At 45.9% G+C, this 18,730-nt stretch overlaps 1 protein-coding gene across 2 annotated transcripts in view; it reads right to left on the minus strand.

The window, feature by feature from the left end:
• The window catches only part of USP4 (ubiquitin specific peptidase 4), a 34,704-nt gene continuing 16,284 nt past the window's right edge, over positions 311 to 18,730 (minus strand). Inside the window, exons 12-22 of one of the 2 annotated variants that reach the window (XM_021409784.1) lie at positions 17,947 to 18,030; positions 17,444 to 17,538; positions 9,202 to 9,393; positions 8,595 to 8,683; positions 7,880 to 8,095; positions 7,727 to 7,797; positions 6,607 to 6,722; positions 5,907 to 6,056; positions 4,964 to 5,067; positions 4,662 to 4,750; positions 311 to 4,532 (exon numbers count right to left, since the gene is read on the minus strand). In XM_021409784.1, coding sequence (XP_021265459.1) covers positions 4,431 to 4,532; positions 4,662 to 4,750; positions 4,964 to 5,067; positions 5,907 to 6,056; positions 6,607 to 6,722; positions 7,727 to 7,797; positions 7,880 to 8,095; positions 8,595 to 8,683; positions 9,202 to 9,393; positions 17,444 to 17,538; positions 17,947 to 18,030 — 1,308 coding nt within the window. In that variant the 3' untranslated portion in view covers positions 311 to 4,430. Of the gene's footprint in view, positions 4,533 to 4,661; positions 4,751 to 4,963; positions 5,068 to 5,906; positions 6,057 to 6,606; positions 6,723 to 7,726; positions 7,798 to 7,879; positions 8,096 to 8,594; positions 8,684 to 9,201; positions 9,394 to 12,442; positions 12,574 to 17,443; positions 17,539 to 17,946; positions 18,031 to 18,730 lie in introns of those variants that run through there. The other variant, XR_002442621.1, reaches the window with a different exon arrangement.

The raw sequence follows: 18,730 nt of genomic DNA on the forward strand, positions 1-18,730 counted from the left end.
AATCTGCCATTTTTTTTTGTCTTCGCAGAGAAATACTTCGTTAGTTATTGTCTAATGTGCAGAGAGTGCTGATGACTGTTTTAATACTGTACTGTTTTTCTGTCCCTACCTCCATTTCATTTCATTGCAGACGGAATGGGAAGCTTTGGAATTGACTGATCATCAGTGGGCCTTAGAGGATGTAGAAGAAGAGCTTATGGCAAAAGACCTCCATTTTGAAGGCATGTTTAAGGAAGAACTACAGACCTCCATCTTCTGAATTTGATAGCATGTTGCTGTCTCTTCTTGTAAAAGGATTTGAAAAGAGATGTCACAGAAAATTGTATAATGTATTTAGCAAAGCTGAGAATAAAAGAAACACACCACGTTCAGTACCGCAGTTACTTAACTCTTGTCATTTAAGGCCCAGGTATGTGATATGCATCTGATAAGCAATGTACCCTCAGGGACCCCAGACTTCTCCATGAGCACACCAAGGTGGTGGTGATCCCACAGCTGAGCCCCACCAGGCATGGCCAGAATGTTCCCTTCATGGGTTGTTCCTGCCTTGCAGCATTTGCCGTGCCAACAGCACAGCCACCAGGAGGGAAAGAGCAGAGCAGGACTGAGCACCACAACCAGCATTTATCCTGGTGTGGGAGAGGGTGTGCCAGCTGCCTCTGCTCCTGTTTGGCAGCTCCAGCCCTTTCACTGCCACCTGGCAGCATGTCCCCAAGGATCACGGCACCCTCCTCGGACCAGGGGTGGGAGTGCTGGAGAAGCAAGATCAGGATGGTGCCTACCTCCCAGCACAGGTGAGGACCCTCCTTTGAACTCAGAGCAGGCTCTCAAACCCTGAGATCTTCCATCTTTTCCACATTCTTTGCCCTCCTCCCAGGAACCTGAGCTCTGAGACTTTCTCTGTTCTTCCCACAGAGGTTTCTTTCTTGAATACCACTACTTCATTGACAGTACAACTGGTGTTTCAAGTCACTTTCCATTTCATGTCCACAGCATTCTTGCATGAGATGCCCCTGCAAGCCCATGCACTGACTCAGTATCTGATCACCTCCACCTTAGAGAACTGCCATTTTGCTTTCCCTTCTTTCCACATTCTTGCTTTAACATCAAAGGGCAGAGATCAGCATAGGGTTTTGCCACTAACCTCTTCTATTACATAAAATTTAACCTGTCCTCCAACTTTCTGGTTTGGGATTTTATTTTTTTATTTGAGGTTGGTGAGGCACTGCAACAGGTTGCCCAGATTGGTTGTGGATGCCCCATCTCTGGAGGCATTCACTGACAGGTTGGGTGGGATCCCGGGCAGGCTGAGCTGGTGGGTGGCATCCCTGCCCATGGCAGGGGGCTTGGAACTAGATCATCTTCAAGATCCACTCTAACCAAAGCCATTCTTTGGTTCTTCAAAATGACCGACTGCATGGGAATTTCATCAGTTAGTTTGTTCCTTCCCTGTTTCTTTCTCTCCATCATTTCCCAGAGCACCACACTCCACCCTACTTCACTGAAAAGAGAAGCATGCAACCACACGTTCCCCTGGAGCCACAGATGGCCACGATAGGTTTCATGCCACGCTTTGGTGCTCAGTGTTTCACAGTGCAGCTCAGGATCTGCCACTCTACATCGAGGCTCTCCCAACCTTCTCTCAGGCTCTAGCTAATACCAAGCCCTTCAGCAGTTACATTGCAATCACTGCGTGAACTTTAAGCCCTCTTCACGAGGCTTTCACCTTCAAAACTGCCCTTGATCTGCAGGCTTGATGACAATCTCCTAGATTCCCTGCACGTGCACCAGTGCTAAAACATGCTAAATGCATACAAGCCTGCTGCATTTAACTTGCTTCCTCGGTCTTTTCCAGCGTATGGTACTTATTTAGCATGCCTCAGGAAACTGCAGTAGCTGCAGGACACCCATTTCAGTGGTACGGCCACAAGCAGGAAAGATAAGGGGAGAAAACGGCCAGAAGGAATGCAGCCTCTCCCAGATTTGCAGGGGGAGGATGAGGAAGGCACAACTGAGGCTGCCCAATGTCACAGAGAGGCAAGGGCCACCAGAAACCAGCACAGCTCTGCAGTGGAGAAAAAGCAAACGTTGAGTACAAACTCCCAGATTTACACAGCAGCACTGCTCTCTGAAATCCCTGCCCACTACTCGTCACGCTCCAGCTGAAAGAGCTCCTGCTGCAGCAGGCATCCCCACAACCAGCAGCTGCTCAACCTGCACTTCAGGCCACTTAACGACAGGCGAAAACACAACAAAACCCAGTTTCAGTGCAAACCACTCTTTAATTTTCCTCTTTGTACAACAGATCCAGCCACTTACAAAGTGCTAGTCTAAAAAACAGGTCTGGTATTACAGAAGACACACACCAGCCAAGGCCATCAGCTCAGTGACAGAGAAAGTAAGAGCTGGGCCACTTTTTCTGCAGTAAAACAGTGCCTGCTCAGCATCTGAGCACCAGAGATTGAGCCCCACCAACGCACTTCTCAGTGTCAGTGCAGCAAAGGAGGTAAAGAGAAGAAAAAAGGCTACTTCAGATGGAGCTTGCCTTTACAAAGCTGTTTTACTCCCCTCTTTTCCTCGCCCGCCTCCCCATTTGGAATGCCCGTGTGATTTTCTTTCAGGGTAAAACTATGAGAAATGCCGATCAGAGTAATTCAATGTAGCGCTACAGTTTAAAAATTGCTTTGGGGATGCTCCCCTCAGAACAGAAATAAAATATTAAGTGTTGTAAAAAACCGAAACAACCCACAAACCAGAACAGCAGAAGCAACTAAGCAATTCTGATCTCTAAATTCAAATGTCAATACTTTAAAAGCAAAACTCTGCAGAAGGGGATAATAATACTTATGTGCCAGCTAGAGACAGCCCTTCCTCCTCCTCAAAGCATTCTCATGCCCTGGCAGGGAGCCATGGGGCACTGCCCCCCATCCCCCCCCTTCCCTTTGCTTGGAGGACAGGCAGAGAGCAGCTGGCTGCACTTCTGCACTGCCACAGCACAACAGAGGTCCAGGGTCTGGCACACAGTGACTTCCTATGGGGCTTGTCACTGAGAGCAGCAGAAAGGGAGCTGTGCTCAGAGTTAAACGATGACTGCCATTACGCTCACAGTCAGAGAACACAGCTATGGTCAGCAATGAAGCCATAGGAAGTGCGCAGAGAGGACAGAGTGGCTGCAAGCACACATCTTGCAGGAGGAGCTTTTGTTCTGTCAGGGCACTGGGCACCAAGGAGGACCCCTGCTGTGTAGTTCACCACCTTGAGCAAGACATCTCCCTCAAAAGCACAGATTAAAAAAAAAAAATCAGAAAAATCTAGTTTTCATGGGAAAAAACAGTTCTCCGCTGAGGACTAACCTGATCTACTGTTCACAGGAATCCTCAAACAAGAGGAAAGATGAAATCAAGTCCTGCAAGTAACAGAGCCAGTTCAGGAAAAGATGTAAGAGAGGAAGAGCATTTGTCAGTTGTGTTGGAAGGATGGAGCAAAACTAAGCAACTATGGCAAAGGGACACACTGGACAAGAAGCTGCCAACCTTACGGATTCGGTATACATGTTTACAATCCTGGAACAGCTTAGGTTAGAGGGGACTTTAAAGATCATCTAGTTCCAAATCCTCCTGTGGGCGGGCTGCCCCCCAGCTCAGGCTGCCCAGAGCCCATCCATGGCTTGGGGCACCCACAGCTCTGGGCAGCAGTGCCAGCGCCTCACCGCCCTCTGAGTAAAGAATTTCTAACATCTAACCTAAAACTCCTCTCTTTTAATTTAAAGCCACTCCCCTTTGTCCTATTGCTAACAGAGGCTGAGTAAAAACTGCACAAGAGTCTCGAGTGCATCAGCAGGTGAATGGATGCAAGTAGGAGAAACTTTGGTGCTTAGCAAGGGAACCAAAGTACAACGGCAGACACGGCATCAGGCAAACCACAGGTTCAGAGATTTGAATTGAGAGATTCCAAAAAGGGTGCACAAGCCTCCCTGACACAAGCAGGGCCCATCAGCAACGCCACAGGGCTGACAAGAAGCCCCTGTACCAACTCACAGAATCATACCCACTGCGCCCCTCCATGGGCCACACCACACTCAGCTCTGACCCCCGATTCAGGCTGTACTACCCCAACCCCAGCTACAGACCTTAGCCCACATCCCACAGCCCCGGCTCAGCCTGATTCCTGCCTCAAGCCACACAGCTCAGACAGACTTTAAAAAGAACTTTATCAAAGCTCCAATATATATTATTTTTGGCCTCTAAATATCCGAGCGTCAGCACCTATTCCTGGCTCTCCGGTGCTGTTCCGTAACCCCAAGCACTGAGCCATTCAGTGCTAGATTTTCTGCTTGACTCCTACAGAAGAAAGAAAAAAACTTCAGATGCCTCAGAGATGGCTTTAGGAGAGTGACCGCTAACACGGTGGCCGAGTGCTGGAGGCGGTGCTTAGTTGGTATCCATCCCGTCACACTCTTCTTGGGGAGGAGATGGGGCAACATGTTCCTCATTGTTTCGGCGCTGATAAAACAGCACATACGCAGCTTTTGTCTACCAAAAAAAAGCAAAAGAATCTGAAAGACTGAAATAATCCATGTAGCTTGGCTAGAAACACACTGCTCAAAGCAAGGAAGCACACTTACAGCACAAGCTCGGCTTAGCTTCAGGCCAAGTACTCACCACTATTTGGTCTTCTGAAGCCAGCGAGACGCTGCTGTCATCAAAGTAGTACCACTTGCCATTCACTTTGTTCTTTGCATAGGCAGTGTCTGTTGGGGGAAGAAACAGCTCAGGGAAGACTGCACCAGTGACGTTCAAGAGTCAAACCAAGGCTGTCCAAGAGCTAGCTTTCTACAGTTTTGTGTCTGACACTGTACTAGAAACCCTTGGGGAGGGCTGCTGTAAGTCACAGTGCACAGAGCCCTCCCCTGGTGCCTCTTGCGTACGTCCTTGCATAAAAGAACAGAAAAACAACCACTTACAGTGGCCTACTCCCATGGCTCCATAGTGATTGGAAACTGCAATGAGGTCGTAGACATACGAGCTTCCTCTTGGGTCGCAGACAAACTCAGACATGTTTAAACCTCTGGAAAGAAATCCAAAAATATCAATATGCCAGCAATCTGTGCTTTCACATCAGAGAAGCTCTGCTAGCAGGCAGCACTAGTGATGGCCAAGCGTTGTGCTCTCCTGCTCAACAGCTAGATGTTATCAGTGCAGAGATCCACACATTAGCCCTCCCACACAGGGCAGGTCCTGGTAAACTCATCGGGTGCTGCAAAACGATTGAGAGGGAGGTACCAAATGAAAAACAGCTCTGATCATGTTCCTGTGTAGGCATGAAAGGTAAAATGGAAGTAGCAAGGAACATGAGCATCCTGTTGCAGGACGGTGACAAGCAGAAGGCAGGGGATGAGGTAGGCTTTCATCTTGTGCTTTTGCAATATTCAGGACTACAAACGCAACGCTGCACAACAAATTTCCTAAATTCTCTATGTACATCTGGTTCAGGAGGAAACCCACAGTTCTAATCTTTTTTTCAAAAGAAACAGTGAGTGCTAGTTAATTGGTGTTCTTTGAGATGTGTGGAACTGATTCATGTAAAGATTAACCAAACCAAAAAAAGATTGAGTCATAGCAGATGCACATTCCCAGCTTTCCTAGAGGTGCCTCTAATACATAACATATTGGCCCACTCCTCTGCCCAGGAGCAGAGCAATTAGGATTAGAGCAGCAGGCAAACTGCTGATGCATCCTGCACCTGGAGACTATTACCCAACTCATGCCTGTTGTCTTGTAGCTCAAAACCATAAGACAGACTCGTTCCAGTTACAGCATTAGTAACAAGCCCTCACAACAGTAACATAAGTAGATTCCTCTAGACCAGCTCTTCATACAAAGACTAGCTCAAAGGAAGAATCCTACCTGATAGGGAATTCAACAACAGTGTCGAGTTTATCCCTCCAGTATCTGCTGTACGAGAAGCGTTTTAGATGCACTACCAAAATCTTGGGCAAAGACCACAAGTCAAACTTCTTTGTGGCCTGTTGATGCTTCTTGCAGTTAGGGCAGTACCTGAAGAAGTACAGATAAGGAAAAGGAAGGATGTCAGAGGATACATCAGTAGTGTGGTTCAGTGCCTGCCTCATGGAAGGTGGATTTGGCTTGTGGAACACAATCGGAGATTTCCAAACGACAACTTACTTTCACTTAGTTGGTAAAACCTCCTACTGGACTAGGGATTTGGGTAAAATTAAGAGTGCTTCAGGACTGGCACAAGCTAGAAATAGAACAGTACTAAACCCTAAAGCAGCCACATGCTTTCACTGATATCACAAATGCTTCCTCTGATGCTGTCTGAAAGATAGACGTATGTTGGGGAATTAAAAATAGACCAATCTCTGCATATACAGCGCTTTTTTTTAAATACAGGCAGGAAACAAGGAAAAAATACTCTTTATTAACCCATGCCTGCAGCCTACTGAGTCAATGACTGAACACCGAACAGACTTCTCCCACAGACTAAAAGGCAGATCTGGGAAATCATCAGTCCTGGGACAAATCAAGCGATCTCAAGCAGTTACAGCATTTTATGGTACAAAAAAAGAAAGAAAGAAGCTCTTACCAAGGGTCATGTTCACCAAGAGTTTCCATCGTAGTAAAGAGCTCTATGCAGTCTTTCAGGGCTACCACTGCCTTCATCTTCTGTGGTTGTAACACACTTGCATGCTTTTCAAACGCCTAGTGAAAGCGTTGCATGTTTTATTCAATTCACACAGACTTCAATCCCTGCCTCTGAAAATGAACGTGCCCAACTTCACCCTGCTGGTGATTTCTGGCCCCCTTCACCCCCACAACCATCCCAAGCCTCCAGCCACCACCCCTTGCTTGCATTACAAACAGCCCTTTTCACTTTTTTCACCTCAGTTATGACTCTCCCCAGGCTCCTCAACAGTTACAACTCCTCACACCCTAGCAGCAATAAAATAGGATTAGCATTTACCAGAATTAGCACTTTCTCAGTACAAAAATAAGTTTAGAAGGTGTGAAAAGGACTGGAAACGCACACAAGCAGATGTAAGAAACGTTCTGTGTCGTTTTATGATAGCTAGAGCAAAAATTAAGTATCAATCTGCATAGCCTTGTGACAAATAGACCATTAAACCTGAACTGCTCTCTGACTACATTATGAAACTCCTAGAAAAAGATAGCTGTGCAAACATATGGCATAGCTCAAGTACGCTGTGTGTCATTGAGAATAATCAACAAATGCTAAATCATTATGGCATATGCTAAATGTATTCAAGTGATTGACAGAAACCAAAACGATACTGGGGCAAAGAAGCTACCAACTCCCAGAGGAGTAATCATGGTTGGTACTGACTTCCAAGTGAGCCAGCTCTTGTCTCCAAGCCATTCAATCGTTTAAGTGCGGTCTCTTAATAAGAAGTGTAAGGAGGAGGGTTTGTGTGTGTGGTTTTCTTTATTAATTTGAGTGGATTATGAACTAGACAACTTAGAAATTAAAGTATCTAAATTTTAGGAACACTGGTAGCAGATCAACAATAACATCTGCAGGCCTTATCTTGACCAACTCACCTCATGTTGTTGACTCCAGCCTCTATGAAAGGGCCCACACATAACTTCAACTGCTTATTACTGTGATCTATTGAAGCACTATGCTATGTACTATGCCATGTACTAAGTTTGCACGTAGAATACTTATGAAAAGAGCATACTACAACCTGTGCCTCCTGTTCATCGAAGAGTAGCCTCCGCGTATCAGAATCCCAGTCAACAGCAAGCGTTGAAAAAGCTAGAAGAAAGAAGAAAAACTTTTGTTGCCAATTTGATGGTGTAAGGAGGGGGAAGAGAAAGGAGAACAGGACAATAATTACCATTCAATTTCAAGATTTTTCCTTCTACAATGGAGTTTATCTCAGAGGTCCCGTATAAATTCACAAGGCTAAAAGTGAAATGCTGCTTCTTACAAGGCTGCAGCTCTCTCGTTGACTCAATCTGCATGCAACCCTCAGAGTGGCAGGGATCAACTTCTGCCAGCTTCTCCCTGCCTTCCTGTCCGTCATCCTGATGCTCCATCTCTTCAATGTCACCTGGCAAAATTTAAAACAAGTCCGATATTGCAAACCTTCAGGGGAAAGTTTAGACTGACACCTCACACTGACAGCTGCTTGTGTAAGCCTACTATGACGTGCACAGATCACTAAGAAAGTAAAAAAAAAAAAAACACACAAGAAGAAATCTATGCTTGCTACCGACAGCACCTGAAGGTGTATTTTATCCTTTACCAAGGCCAGGTAAAACATCAGGGCTTATATCCTACTGTCAGACATGATGAAATATACTCAATCAAAACAGGTTAACACATCACATTGATAGCACACACTAATAAACATCCCAAAAGAGAATCAGCAAAGGCTGAAGTTCAGTGTCTTCCAAGTAGGGCAGTCCTATGCCACAGTGTGATGCAATCATTATGTAGAGCTAAAAAATATCCGCAGGAGCTCAAGGCAATTACGCACAGCACAAAATAAATGCTACCAAAAGCTTCAAAGGCTGAAAAGCTTCCAAGCCATTTTGAAAAGACTTTACCTTCAGGCACGCTGCTGGAGCCATTGCAGGTTCCTTTGTCTGGGCAAGGTGTGGAGTATTCTTCTGCCAAGGGGAGTTTCACATAGCGACTAAACAGAGGGAACATTTCAATCACGTCATAACGAAGCTGTGCATCAGAACGACTGCATCCTCTCTGTCAATCCCCTCAGCGAACCAGAATTCATTATATACAGCATCAAAAGCTCTCAGAGTCAGACTTACTGAGTTGGTTTTGGTTATGTTCTCACTGTTTGTACCGAGTTTTATAGGCATTAGATGGAAAATATAAAAGTAAGTTACAGTGGCCCATCTGAGAGCCCTCACATTTCCCAAGTACTGCTCCTCACCTGTTTTGCAGCACCAAACAGGTAACTTCCATTGAGACCACCACCGGTATTATCTTATTTACAGAGCCCAGACAACCAGGACCTCAAGATGTCCCCGTGGCCTCCAGACACCAATACAATGCAAATACTGGTCGGTACTCCACAAACAAATCAAGGAAAAACCTTCCTATCCAAAAGGACGCAGTGATCCTCTTACAGTCTAATTCAGTAAGCAAACACTAGAATTTTGCACAGGATTCTAAGGTACAGACACGACTCACCTGATCCGCTCCAAAACGACACCGTACAGGTGATCCACGGTGAGCTTGTGTTTCGGGACAGATATCAGCAGTGGCTGACCAAAGAGGATGGTCCCTGAGGTGCTGCTGGATTGCCTCACTGCCTTTTCCCGGAAGTAAACAGAGAAAGTAATGTACTCCGAGCCATCTTCACTTGGCTTGCAGACTTCGTATCTGTTTGAAAGACAGGTATGTCTGCAGGTTATTTCTACTGCCAAGAAGCACAGCAGGTAGAACCAATATCAGTCCAACAACTCTCTCCATCAATTTTGGACAATAAGGGTTGTACTCTGTGCCTTCATGCTACAGACACAGCTGTTCCCTGCTCACTTCCCATGGCTCACAATGTCACAGGGACCGTACCGCCCATTGACTTGCATGCCACCTTCGCTGTCTTTAGCTCCTAATTCACATCCATACTGTCACTCAGCTCTCCAAACATTACCCTGACAACCAGACGTTGCTTCAATCAAATCACGGTAGCAGTGAGAAAATCCTAAACCAACTTTTAAATCCCTGAGACAATGTTTGCTCTGCCTGGAGAAAGAAACCTTCTCAGTTGCTTGGGTCTTACATTCCCCCCAGCCTCTTGTACCATTACTGGCCTGAGCTTACATCACCGAGCAGCCAGGGCTTCAGAAAACCAAGAGTTTGGAAACATCTGCTTCACAGAAAAATCCAAGAGCAGTACGCACAACAAAAACACTCTGGAAGAAAAGCAGTTCCCAAGAGCAGTGAGAAGACTGAGATGCAGTTTGTGCTACTGGGTGCAACAGCAAAATCAGACATTTGCAGATAGGAGAGTCAAAAGAAACCATGTGGTCCAACTCTACTGCATTTCTTGCTCCCAATGTGTCTTTCAAGACTATTCATTACAAAGGACTTATCCCCAGCATTTCCAAGTCATAGTGCTCTTCATCTTGGTGAGTCCCTGTCCCAGACTGATCTTAAAACTGAAAGAAGAGATTTCATGAAGATGTCACATGACTGTCGTCTTGGTTACTTGTAGTATCTGGACACACCAACCCTTAACAGCTCTTGCACATTAGAGAAGCCAATTCCTTGCTTGTAAGGGCCAAGAAACAGGTTTCTGTTCCTGTGTTCAGCACACCCTTGCAGAGCACGGAGTGGAACAAATTTCCGAGCTGCAGTTCTGCTCCGTTCTACTTCAACAACAGCCTGAATCCCAGCTCGAGGCCTGCACTGAGTCCGTTTGTGTCCGCAGAAAACATAAGAACAGAAGAGACAAATGTGGATCTGTCAGTTCCCTAAGAATGGCTTTTGATGTTTTCTAGGCTGTCAGTGCTGCTCAGCTGGACGACAGCACTGGACCTTCCGAAGTTTCCTGAGAAACAGCACAATAAAGAGAAGAACTATTTCACTTAGCACTGTTCAAATAGCAAAAGGCCATAACACTCAGTTACAGAGTATCACCTATGGTTAACTCCAGCTTCTAGGAGACCCTCAGGCTGGCCTCCCACAAAACAGACGAGTACACAACATGCCCAAGGTGCCTACACTCCTCAGCATTCTGATGACTGCCTCTCACACCACCTGCAATGCTGATTAGAGGAGCCCCCAGCAATACTTCATCCTCATGCAGGTCCTGAATGAAGCCCTGCCTCTGGGATGGCGCAGATGGGATATAAAAAGCTAAGGATTACCCACACATCTCTCATAAACAGCAAGCATGCTGTACCCCAGCAGCACTCCCCAAAAGAGCATCTCACAAACTCCTGACTTGGAGAGTGGCCCTCTACCTACTCCATCACAGAACAGCTTTCACTCTACCATTAGAGGAGATGTCTCAGAACCAGCAGAGCTGATACTAAAAACCTATAGGGCCACATTAGATTACACAGCTGATGGATACTGGCCAGCTGCCTTTATAATTCATGACAGGTCTGCAAAGTGTCTGAAAACAGCTAAAGTGACAGTAAATAGGGATGGCTTTGACCAGCCTACATCTGACAGCCTGCAGGAAGCTTCAGGCTACAGCTGCTACTCAGAAAGGAGGCATCAAACAATGATGCAGCTAACTTTTGTTCCCCACTAAACTAATGTTAAGCAAATGCACAGGAGCATGAAAAACTACGGAAGGGCTCAGTGAAAGGCTACTACAAGCAGGAAAGGCTCTCAGCTAAATGCCAACCTAATGTATGTACACATTAAGCCTAACCCTATAGCATGTTATTCAAAAACTCTCCAAAATGCTGTGTTGTAAATAACATTAAACACAACTGGAAAACACCACACGGATCACAGGTCAGGGTATAACAACCACCAAGAAAATGAGCATATTCTGTAAGCAAACAGAGAGGGGGAGGAAAAAAATACTACTGAAGAATGTGATAAATAGTTCTGTTTGAGCAGGATTACTACTGCTCAGCAACCCAGGCGTTCTACTGTGAAATTATAGTAGCTTCAGAAGTTGTTATTACCAACAAGCAAAGACTTAGATAAAAAAGAATGAGTGAAGATACTGCACATATTCTATTTCTTCTGGGAAATGGAGGTGCTCCTAATCTGTATGCTTTCTTTCTAGAAATAAGCACAATCAAGTAAACCAGGCAGTAAGACAGCAAGAAACCACAAAAGTAACATTTCCAGACAGCAAGTTGATTGCCTTGTAGAAATCTCACTGGATTTTACAAATCCTGCAGACAAACGAGATTAAAAAGGACGAGGGAATTCAAGCAGCACGATTTTTCCGTAAGTTAAAGAAAACACATTTCAGAAAGGACACTTCAAACAAACCAAGAACCACTTTCCTAGATCAGCCTGCTGCAGTCTCACCTATCTCAAACACATCACACAAGACCAGTTTGCTGATGTAACTCGGTGCAATAGCTGCTGCAGCTTGTCACCGTGACAAACCTGCCCTGTCTGCAGCCAGCTATGGTTTTCAAGACCATGATCTTACCTAAATGTACAACGCAGCATGTTGTAAGAGAAAGCAAAAAGCACAGGAGACATGGCAAACCAAACGTATTTGATGTGACCTTTATAGGTTAAAGGTGACCTGCAAATCAATTTGTGGAACTTTCATCAGTGTGAACAATACACGTTACATTACATGCCCCATTAGCCAGGCTAAGAGATGGGTGGTATCTAATTAATGAATCTAAGCATTTTTCTTCTTAGGCCTTAGGAACTAAGAAGAAATAGCGAGTCCTGCCCGTGTCGAAGAGGGCTGTGGAGGCTGCCTTTGGGTGGCACTTACCTGACCCCTTGTAGGCCGGCTCCGAGCTCCAGCGGGATCTCTGGGTGATGTGACATCACCAGCATGGTACATGTGGGGGTGTTACATTGGAGCAGGAGCCGGAGGTCCTATGGGGCTGGGCTTCACGGAACCTAAGGGAAAGAAATAGTGAGCATTGCGGTGACGTGCTGAACGCTGCGCTCTGCTTAGCCTGGAGAATGAGAGCGTTCAGCACAAACACTCAGCTCCTTTTGTCAAATTGATTTGCAGACCACCTTTACCCGAGTGACTTTCTGGCCATTTGTCACACGTCTCCCTGACCTTCCACAGGAATATCGTGCCTCCAGAGAATCACTGGTAATGCTGTGAGAAGTGGGGTGGTTCCACTGTGCTTTGGCTGCACAGCCCCACGTGTCAGGCCAGGCCCTACTTTATATCCTAGAACAAAACTCTCTTGCAGCAAGTACCCTACCTCTTCTCTGCTGCTAAATACTACCAGATCTTGCATCAGGCCAATACTTCGTTTCCAAGCCTGTCGTGATGAGAAAGAGAAGAGCACAAGGCCTGGAGAATTCGAATTTCAAACCCTCCTCCTCTGGAGAAAAACATACGTGCTGCTGTCCTCCTGTGTAAATGGAGTCGGATTCATTTTGGGATGCATGAGAGTTACTTAAAAATCACTTAAAAAAAAAATAGGAGTCTGGTAAAATACACTTTTCTTCCTCTTTTACTGTTACAACAGGTTATACACTGCAAGAATAAGTAAACCAGAAACAGACCAGCTGGACGGAAAAGCACATCTTAGCCATCCAGTATAGATATTTTAAAACAACTGTCCATTCAGCTTCAATCCCAAATGGAGCCCAAGGAAAGCCTCCTTCCCCCACCTCCATCAAACTTCCACATCTCCCAGTGCTTCAGTTGGAGGTGAACATTCACTGTGCATGTCTCAGAACATCCCAGGTGCACTGCAAGGTCACAGAGCTGACATGTCTTCCCTGATCTCTAGAGTGAAAATGGGAAAAAACACAGCGCTTCTCACCACTAAAATCTCCTTTAGAAGCTGCAAGCTCAATATTCAACACACGCTATGCACAGGACCTTTCACAAACATTCATTATTTCAACAGCATGGTCTAGTCTTAAACACCTGGGCCAGGAGGCCCTTCCCTCTGCAAGCAATTGGCAGTCACAGAACAGAGCACATCCGAGCTGTGATGCTGCCCCTGATCGTTGCTGCGTGAGTTCTGCTCTCTGCTCAGTGACTCTTTAAGTAAAGCACCGCATGGGAAGCAACACTCTGCTCAGGAAGCAACCCATACAGGGACCTAAATCCATCACACATCCTGCTGCCAAAAGCAAGACAGCAACAATTTCAAAACTAGTACTGCCTTTTTTTTTTTTTTCCTTTAAGAAACAAATCCAAACCCTATGTACCCAAAGGGCACAGATCTGCAGTATGATATGCCTTCCAGCTTTCCAAATGGAGGGGCGTGCTGCTCGCTGGCTAGTACTCAGCCCTCTAGAATCAGAAGTCTGTTGAAGCAGCCCCAGCTTTGGCTACTGCTTTCATTTCAGTGAAAACAGCTTGGAGAAAATACTGCAGGAGACTGACCACCGATACTGCAACATCTCAGTCCTCAGGCAACTGAAGGCAGTGATGAGAATGGGACAGAAGGCAAAAACTGCCGGGTTAAGTTACCATAAGCCCCTGAAGCTTCAGAAACCATTAAAACTTACTTCTGGATTTATTTTTTTATTTTTTGGTAACAGTCACCAGGGCGGTAGCTAACAGCCTCAGTTCTCATACCAAGAACAGTATTGGTATAAAGTAATATCACAACACCACACTCCAGCAAGAGAAGGGGCCCTGCCCCTCCTGCTCGGCTGCCCACCCAGAGGGCGATCAGCTGGGCACTGAGCAGCAGCCTCTCAGGGCACGAGGACACCCACTGGGATGGCAGCTGCTGGTGAAACAGGAGCCCCGAGGCTTTGCAGCTCCCTCAGGCACTGTGCACTTGTTCTTCACAGTCTCAGGCTCTAGCAAACAGCCACAGACAACTATTAACACAACCTTGTTCTGCTTCTTCAAGTGGGAGGGTGGAGTACATTACAGATGAGGACATTACTGCGCAGTTAAAAGGCTTATTTAAATGCTGGTAGGAGGCAGGGAAGGGTGCTGCCCTCAGTTTATCACAGCTTCTCTCAGTTTCCTTGCTGTGGAGACCAGGAAGAAACAAATGAATGAGAACAGCCAGCAAAATGCACAGGGACAAAAAAAAAAAAAAAAAAACCAACACCCCAAGACCCACTGAGAATTTGGCATTTTTTAAACACAAATTTTGAGAATGTTCATCTGAGGAACCTCTTTCTGAATATGCTGTACTGATTAAACTCAGCCTTGAATCGCTTGGTTACTTGCACTTTTGAGTTCTTGCCAGTGAAAGAAACTTTCTATCTAACTTCAATTACTTGAAACGTGGTGGTGAGATGTACTCATTACAGTACGCCAGCAGGGAGGTCTCTCCATTGAACACAAAGGGAAAATAAGAGCAGATGGTCAGTATGTAAGAGGAAAGAGTTTGAGTATCTGAGATGGTGAATATTACGCTCATTTAAATACAAAAGACTTCATGATTCTAGAAAACATCCGTAATTTAAATGCAAACAATGAGCTCGTGCTCCTTGACAGTCATATCCTAGGTTGCATGTATCAACTTCAAACCCTTCTGGGTTAACATTTAGTACCTGAGAACACACCATGCAAAAAGAACCATCATTAGCAGAGCTCCCTCTAAAAGCCCTGTTTAACACTACAGAATGCCTTCACGGGGTTTGCTCTGTGGCAATACCCGCTGTAAATGCAGTGCAAAAGAAACACTGGATGGGTTGAACAGCGTTACCCTCCCCTTCCTTGGCTTTGCAAGCTGTGAATTTTGGGTGAAACTGCTGTAGCTGTAAAAACATTACACATACTTTCTAATAGAAGGCAGCTGCTCCCCTTCATTAATCAATACAAAGAGAGTTTTCTTTCAGGAACAGAGAAGAGATGCATTACGCAGTGTAAACAGCACATACACCCAACTACGTCACCGCTCGGCACAGGAGGATCTTTCCCATGACAAACATTTTGTGGACTCTGCAGACACACAGAGCCGTGCTTCAGGGCATACGAAGCAAGGCTTCTTCCACCCCTTCTCTGAAGCACTAGCTGTATCTTAAACCCAAAGAACAAAATACTTTCTAGAAGGCACTCAAGTTTTCTTCACTGACTCAAAAGAAAGAAAATGCTTCTCAGCTATATCACTGAATAGATAAGACATTCCCCCACGTCCTATCACTATCAGATCATGTAAAAAGTCACTCCCCCTCCTGCTTGTAAGTTCCCCTCAAGTACTGGAAGGCCACAGTGAGGTCTCCCCAGAGCCTTCTCTTCTGCATGCTGAACACCCCCAGCTCCCTCAGCCTGTCTCCATAGGAGAGGTGCTCCAGCCCCCTGAGCATCCTCATGGCCTCCTCAGGCCCCATTTTGCTTCTTATGAACAAGTGCTTCTCTATCATGTTCTTGAGACGACATTCCCTTCCAGTAAACACGCTGGGTTTCAGTTTACAACTTCACATATCTTTTTCTTGGCAGCATCACCCATTAATGGAGTTCTGATGCACAGCTTTCTCCTAATTGCCACCCTGGTGCCTGGCTGCTTGCTCTTGCTCCACAGCGCTGAAAACATCAAGAGAGGGGTTCCATGGAAAAACAGGATTAGCAAAGTTTCCTCCCGCTGCCTCTCCTCTTTCTTGCAGGGCTATTTTTAACCCAGGTCAGCTCGCTGCTCTGACTCACAGTACGACCTCATTTACAGTCAGGCCCGCACACAAGGACACAGTGACTGCAAATAAAAACACACATGGGGCTGCAGTTGAGCTAACACTTCCCCTTCGGGCCAGGAGCAGAGATAAATTCAGACAGCTATTTTCTGTGAAGGAACATGCAACAGGTTACACGCGTAGGAAAACACTTCTGTTGCAATTTCTCAGTTCCTCAAAGGCACAGGAAGAGTCCCCTGCTGGGAGAGGGGCAGTGGGAGCGTCTCCATGCTGGACGTAAGGACAGACCTCTGGAACACTGCTTCTTGCCTTTCTACATGACATATGAGTTATGGAGAAGAGTTTGCTTGCAACCTAATGCCTTAAAATAACCCAACAAAACAGAGACAACAAATGCCTTCCTAGGCACCTTAACCAGCCTGGCCTTCAGCTGCAACTGAAGAAAACAACAGACACAAGAACTTTCAGAAACAGCCTGGTATGAATTCTCAGCAGCAAGGTTACGACGGATGGCAGGATGGAACAGCACCGAGCAGCACGTCACAGCATCCCATCTGAGGATGTTACTGCACAATGCTTTCATACAAACAACGCCCTTGCACTGGAATATACTCCCAGGAGAAAGAGGGGGATTCTGGTGAGGGTCTCATTGAGCCTCACAAGCTCCAGGTTCAGCTGCTAACCCTGAAGTCTGTTTTGCACTTCGTGTGCAGCTGCAACAGAGGAACATGACCTTTGCTTCCCCACTCAGATGACCCAGGTCATCTCATCCACCACTTGCATTGGAAACAACAAGCACAACCAAAGCCCCAGCTTCACCAGAGACCCCCACACCCCCTGAGGCAAGTCTGCCTGTGGTCCTTTGCAGCTGGACACAGACAGAGTAAGCACTGGTCTAGTAAAACCCCCACCACAGTTAGTTGGTGCTGTAACAACGATGTCGGTGTTACGAGAGGCAGAATGCAACAACTCAGACTTCACTCTACCCTAACAACACACCCAAGGCGTTGGACTGACTTGGAGCATAAACCAGGCCCCAGTGCGAGGACCGAGGCCCAAGAGCAGGAGCCACATGGAAAAGGTCTATGGGAAGGCCTAGGTTTTGAGAAAAAAAATCAGATTAAGGTTTTATGTCCTGAAACCAAAGCAAATATTTTGTAGCATTCTTTGCATTGGGGCATCTTCCCACTTTACTCACACAAAGATGTCGTCTTTTGGCATGATATGATTTAAACCTTCATCCGTTTGGAAGATTTTGTGGAACCGATGGTTATACACGTCTGTCACCACCATCTAGAACAGCAAGTGATATTTGCAAAGAGATTGCAGCAAACGTTTACATACATTTATGCAAGCCAAACTCAAGCAACACTGTCTACAAAATCATCTGCTTTATAATAAGGTCACCCAATTCCTTTGTTATTACGAGGACATCCAAGGGGAGGTGGCCTCAAAACAGAGCGAGCATCTCACGTTACTAAGAAATTACATTGTGGGAAATGCTAGGGGGGAGGTGGGGGGATAAACACATGTTTTCCGTGCATTTCTTTAATTTTTCAGTCAAAAATTGCATTCAAACTTCTAATGGAACAGTAACAAAAATATATCACTCAGCTCACGATATCTTTAAAAACTAAGACATCAAAATGCCTCCAGAAGAACAAACATTTATCAACATTACTACGCTGCATTTATCCTTACGTTTTCTGCAGGAACCCCAGAAAGTTTGGAGAGCGATTCGCAGAGATCTGAGATGGCTCCCATCATTGGCACCACGACCCGGTACTGGAAAGAGAGAGAACAACGCTTAGCAAAGCAAAACAAACCCGGGCACGCAAAGAGCACGGCAACAAAACCCAAACTTGGAGCGTGTCGTTCTGCTGAAGGATACAGCCATCCTTCCTTCCTTTGGGAACCAGAACTGTGTGTTTTGGAGATGGATACAAACACTTACGAGGACAGACAGGCACACACTTGGAGAGAGCCACACGGAGCACGCTTGCCTTGACTGACAGGGTTACATTTCACTATTATTCACTATGGTTATGCCATCCATCTGTACGCTCACCTGTGGCCATCGTAGGCTTTCAGTTCACTTTCTCCCAGCACAACCCAAATAGTGGAGACACCTGTGTCACATGCCGGAGGTGAAAGGCAGTGGTGCATACCTCTGGCATCCCAGCTGGGAGCTCACAAAACGTAGAGAATTGCGGACAGGGGAATGTGAGACTGAACACGGCCAATTCAGCCAGCAGAGCTCCGGCTGCTGCAACTTTGGTTTACCTCAGTTCTTCAAAGCACAATTTATCCTTTCAGTCTCTATGCTACTCAGTTATGTTACTCATCTCTTCAATGAATCCCTCCTCTGTTCCTTCCCTTCACAAAACCTTGGTGACGAGTGCAGCTGCCCTTGATTTCACAGCTGCACAAAAAGCAGGATAAAAATTCACTGCCAATTTAGCATACATCTCCACTGCACCTACCA

Source organism: Numida meleagris, chromosome 11 (genome assembly GCF_002078875.1).
Source record: "Numida meleagris isolate 19003 breed g44 Domestic line chromosome 11, NumMel1.0, whole genome shotgun sequence".
NCBI classification, from domain to species: domain Eukaryota; kingdom Metazoa; phylum Chordata; class Aves; order Galliformes; family Numididae; genus Numida; species Numida meleagris.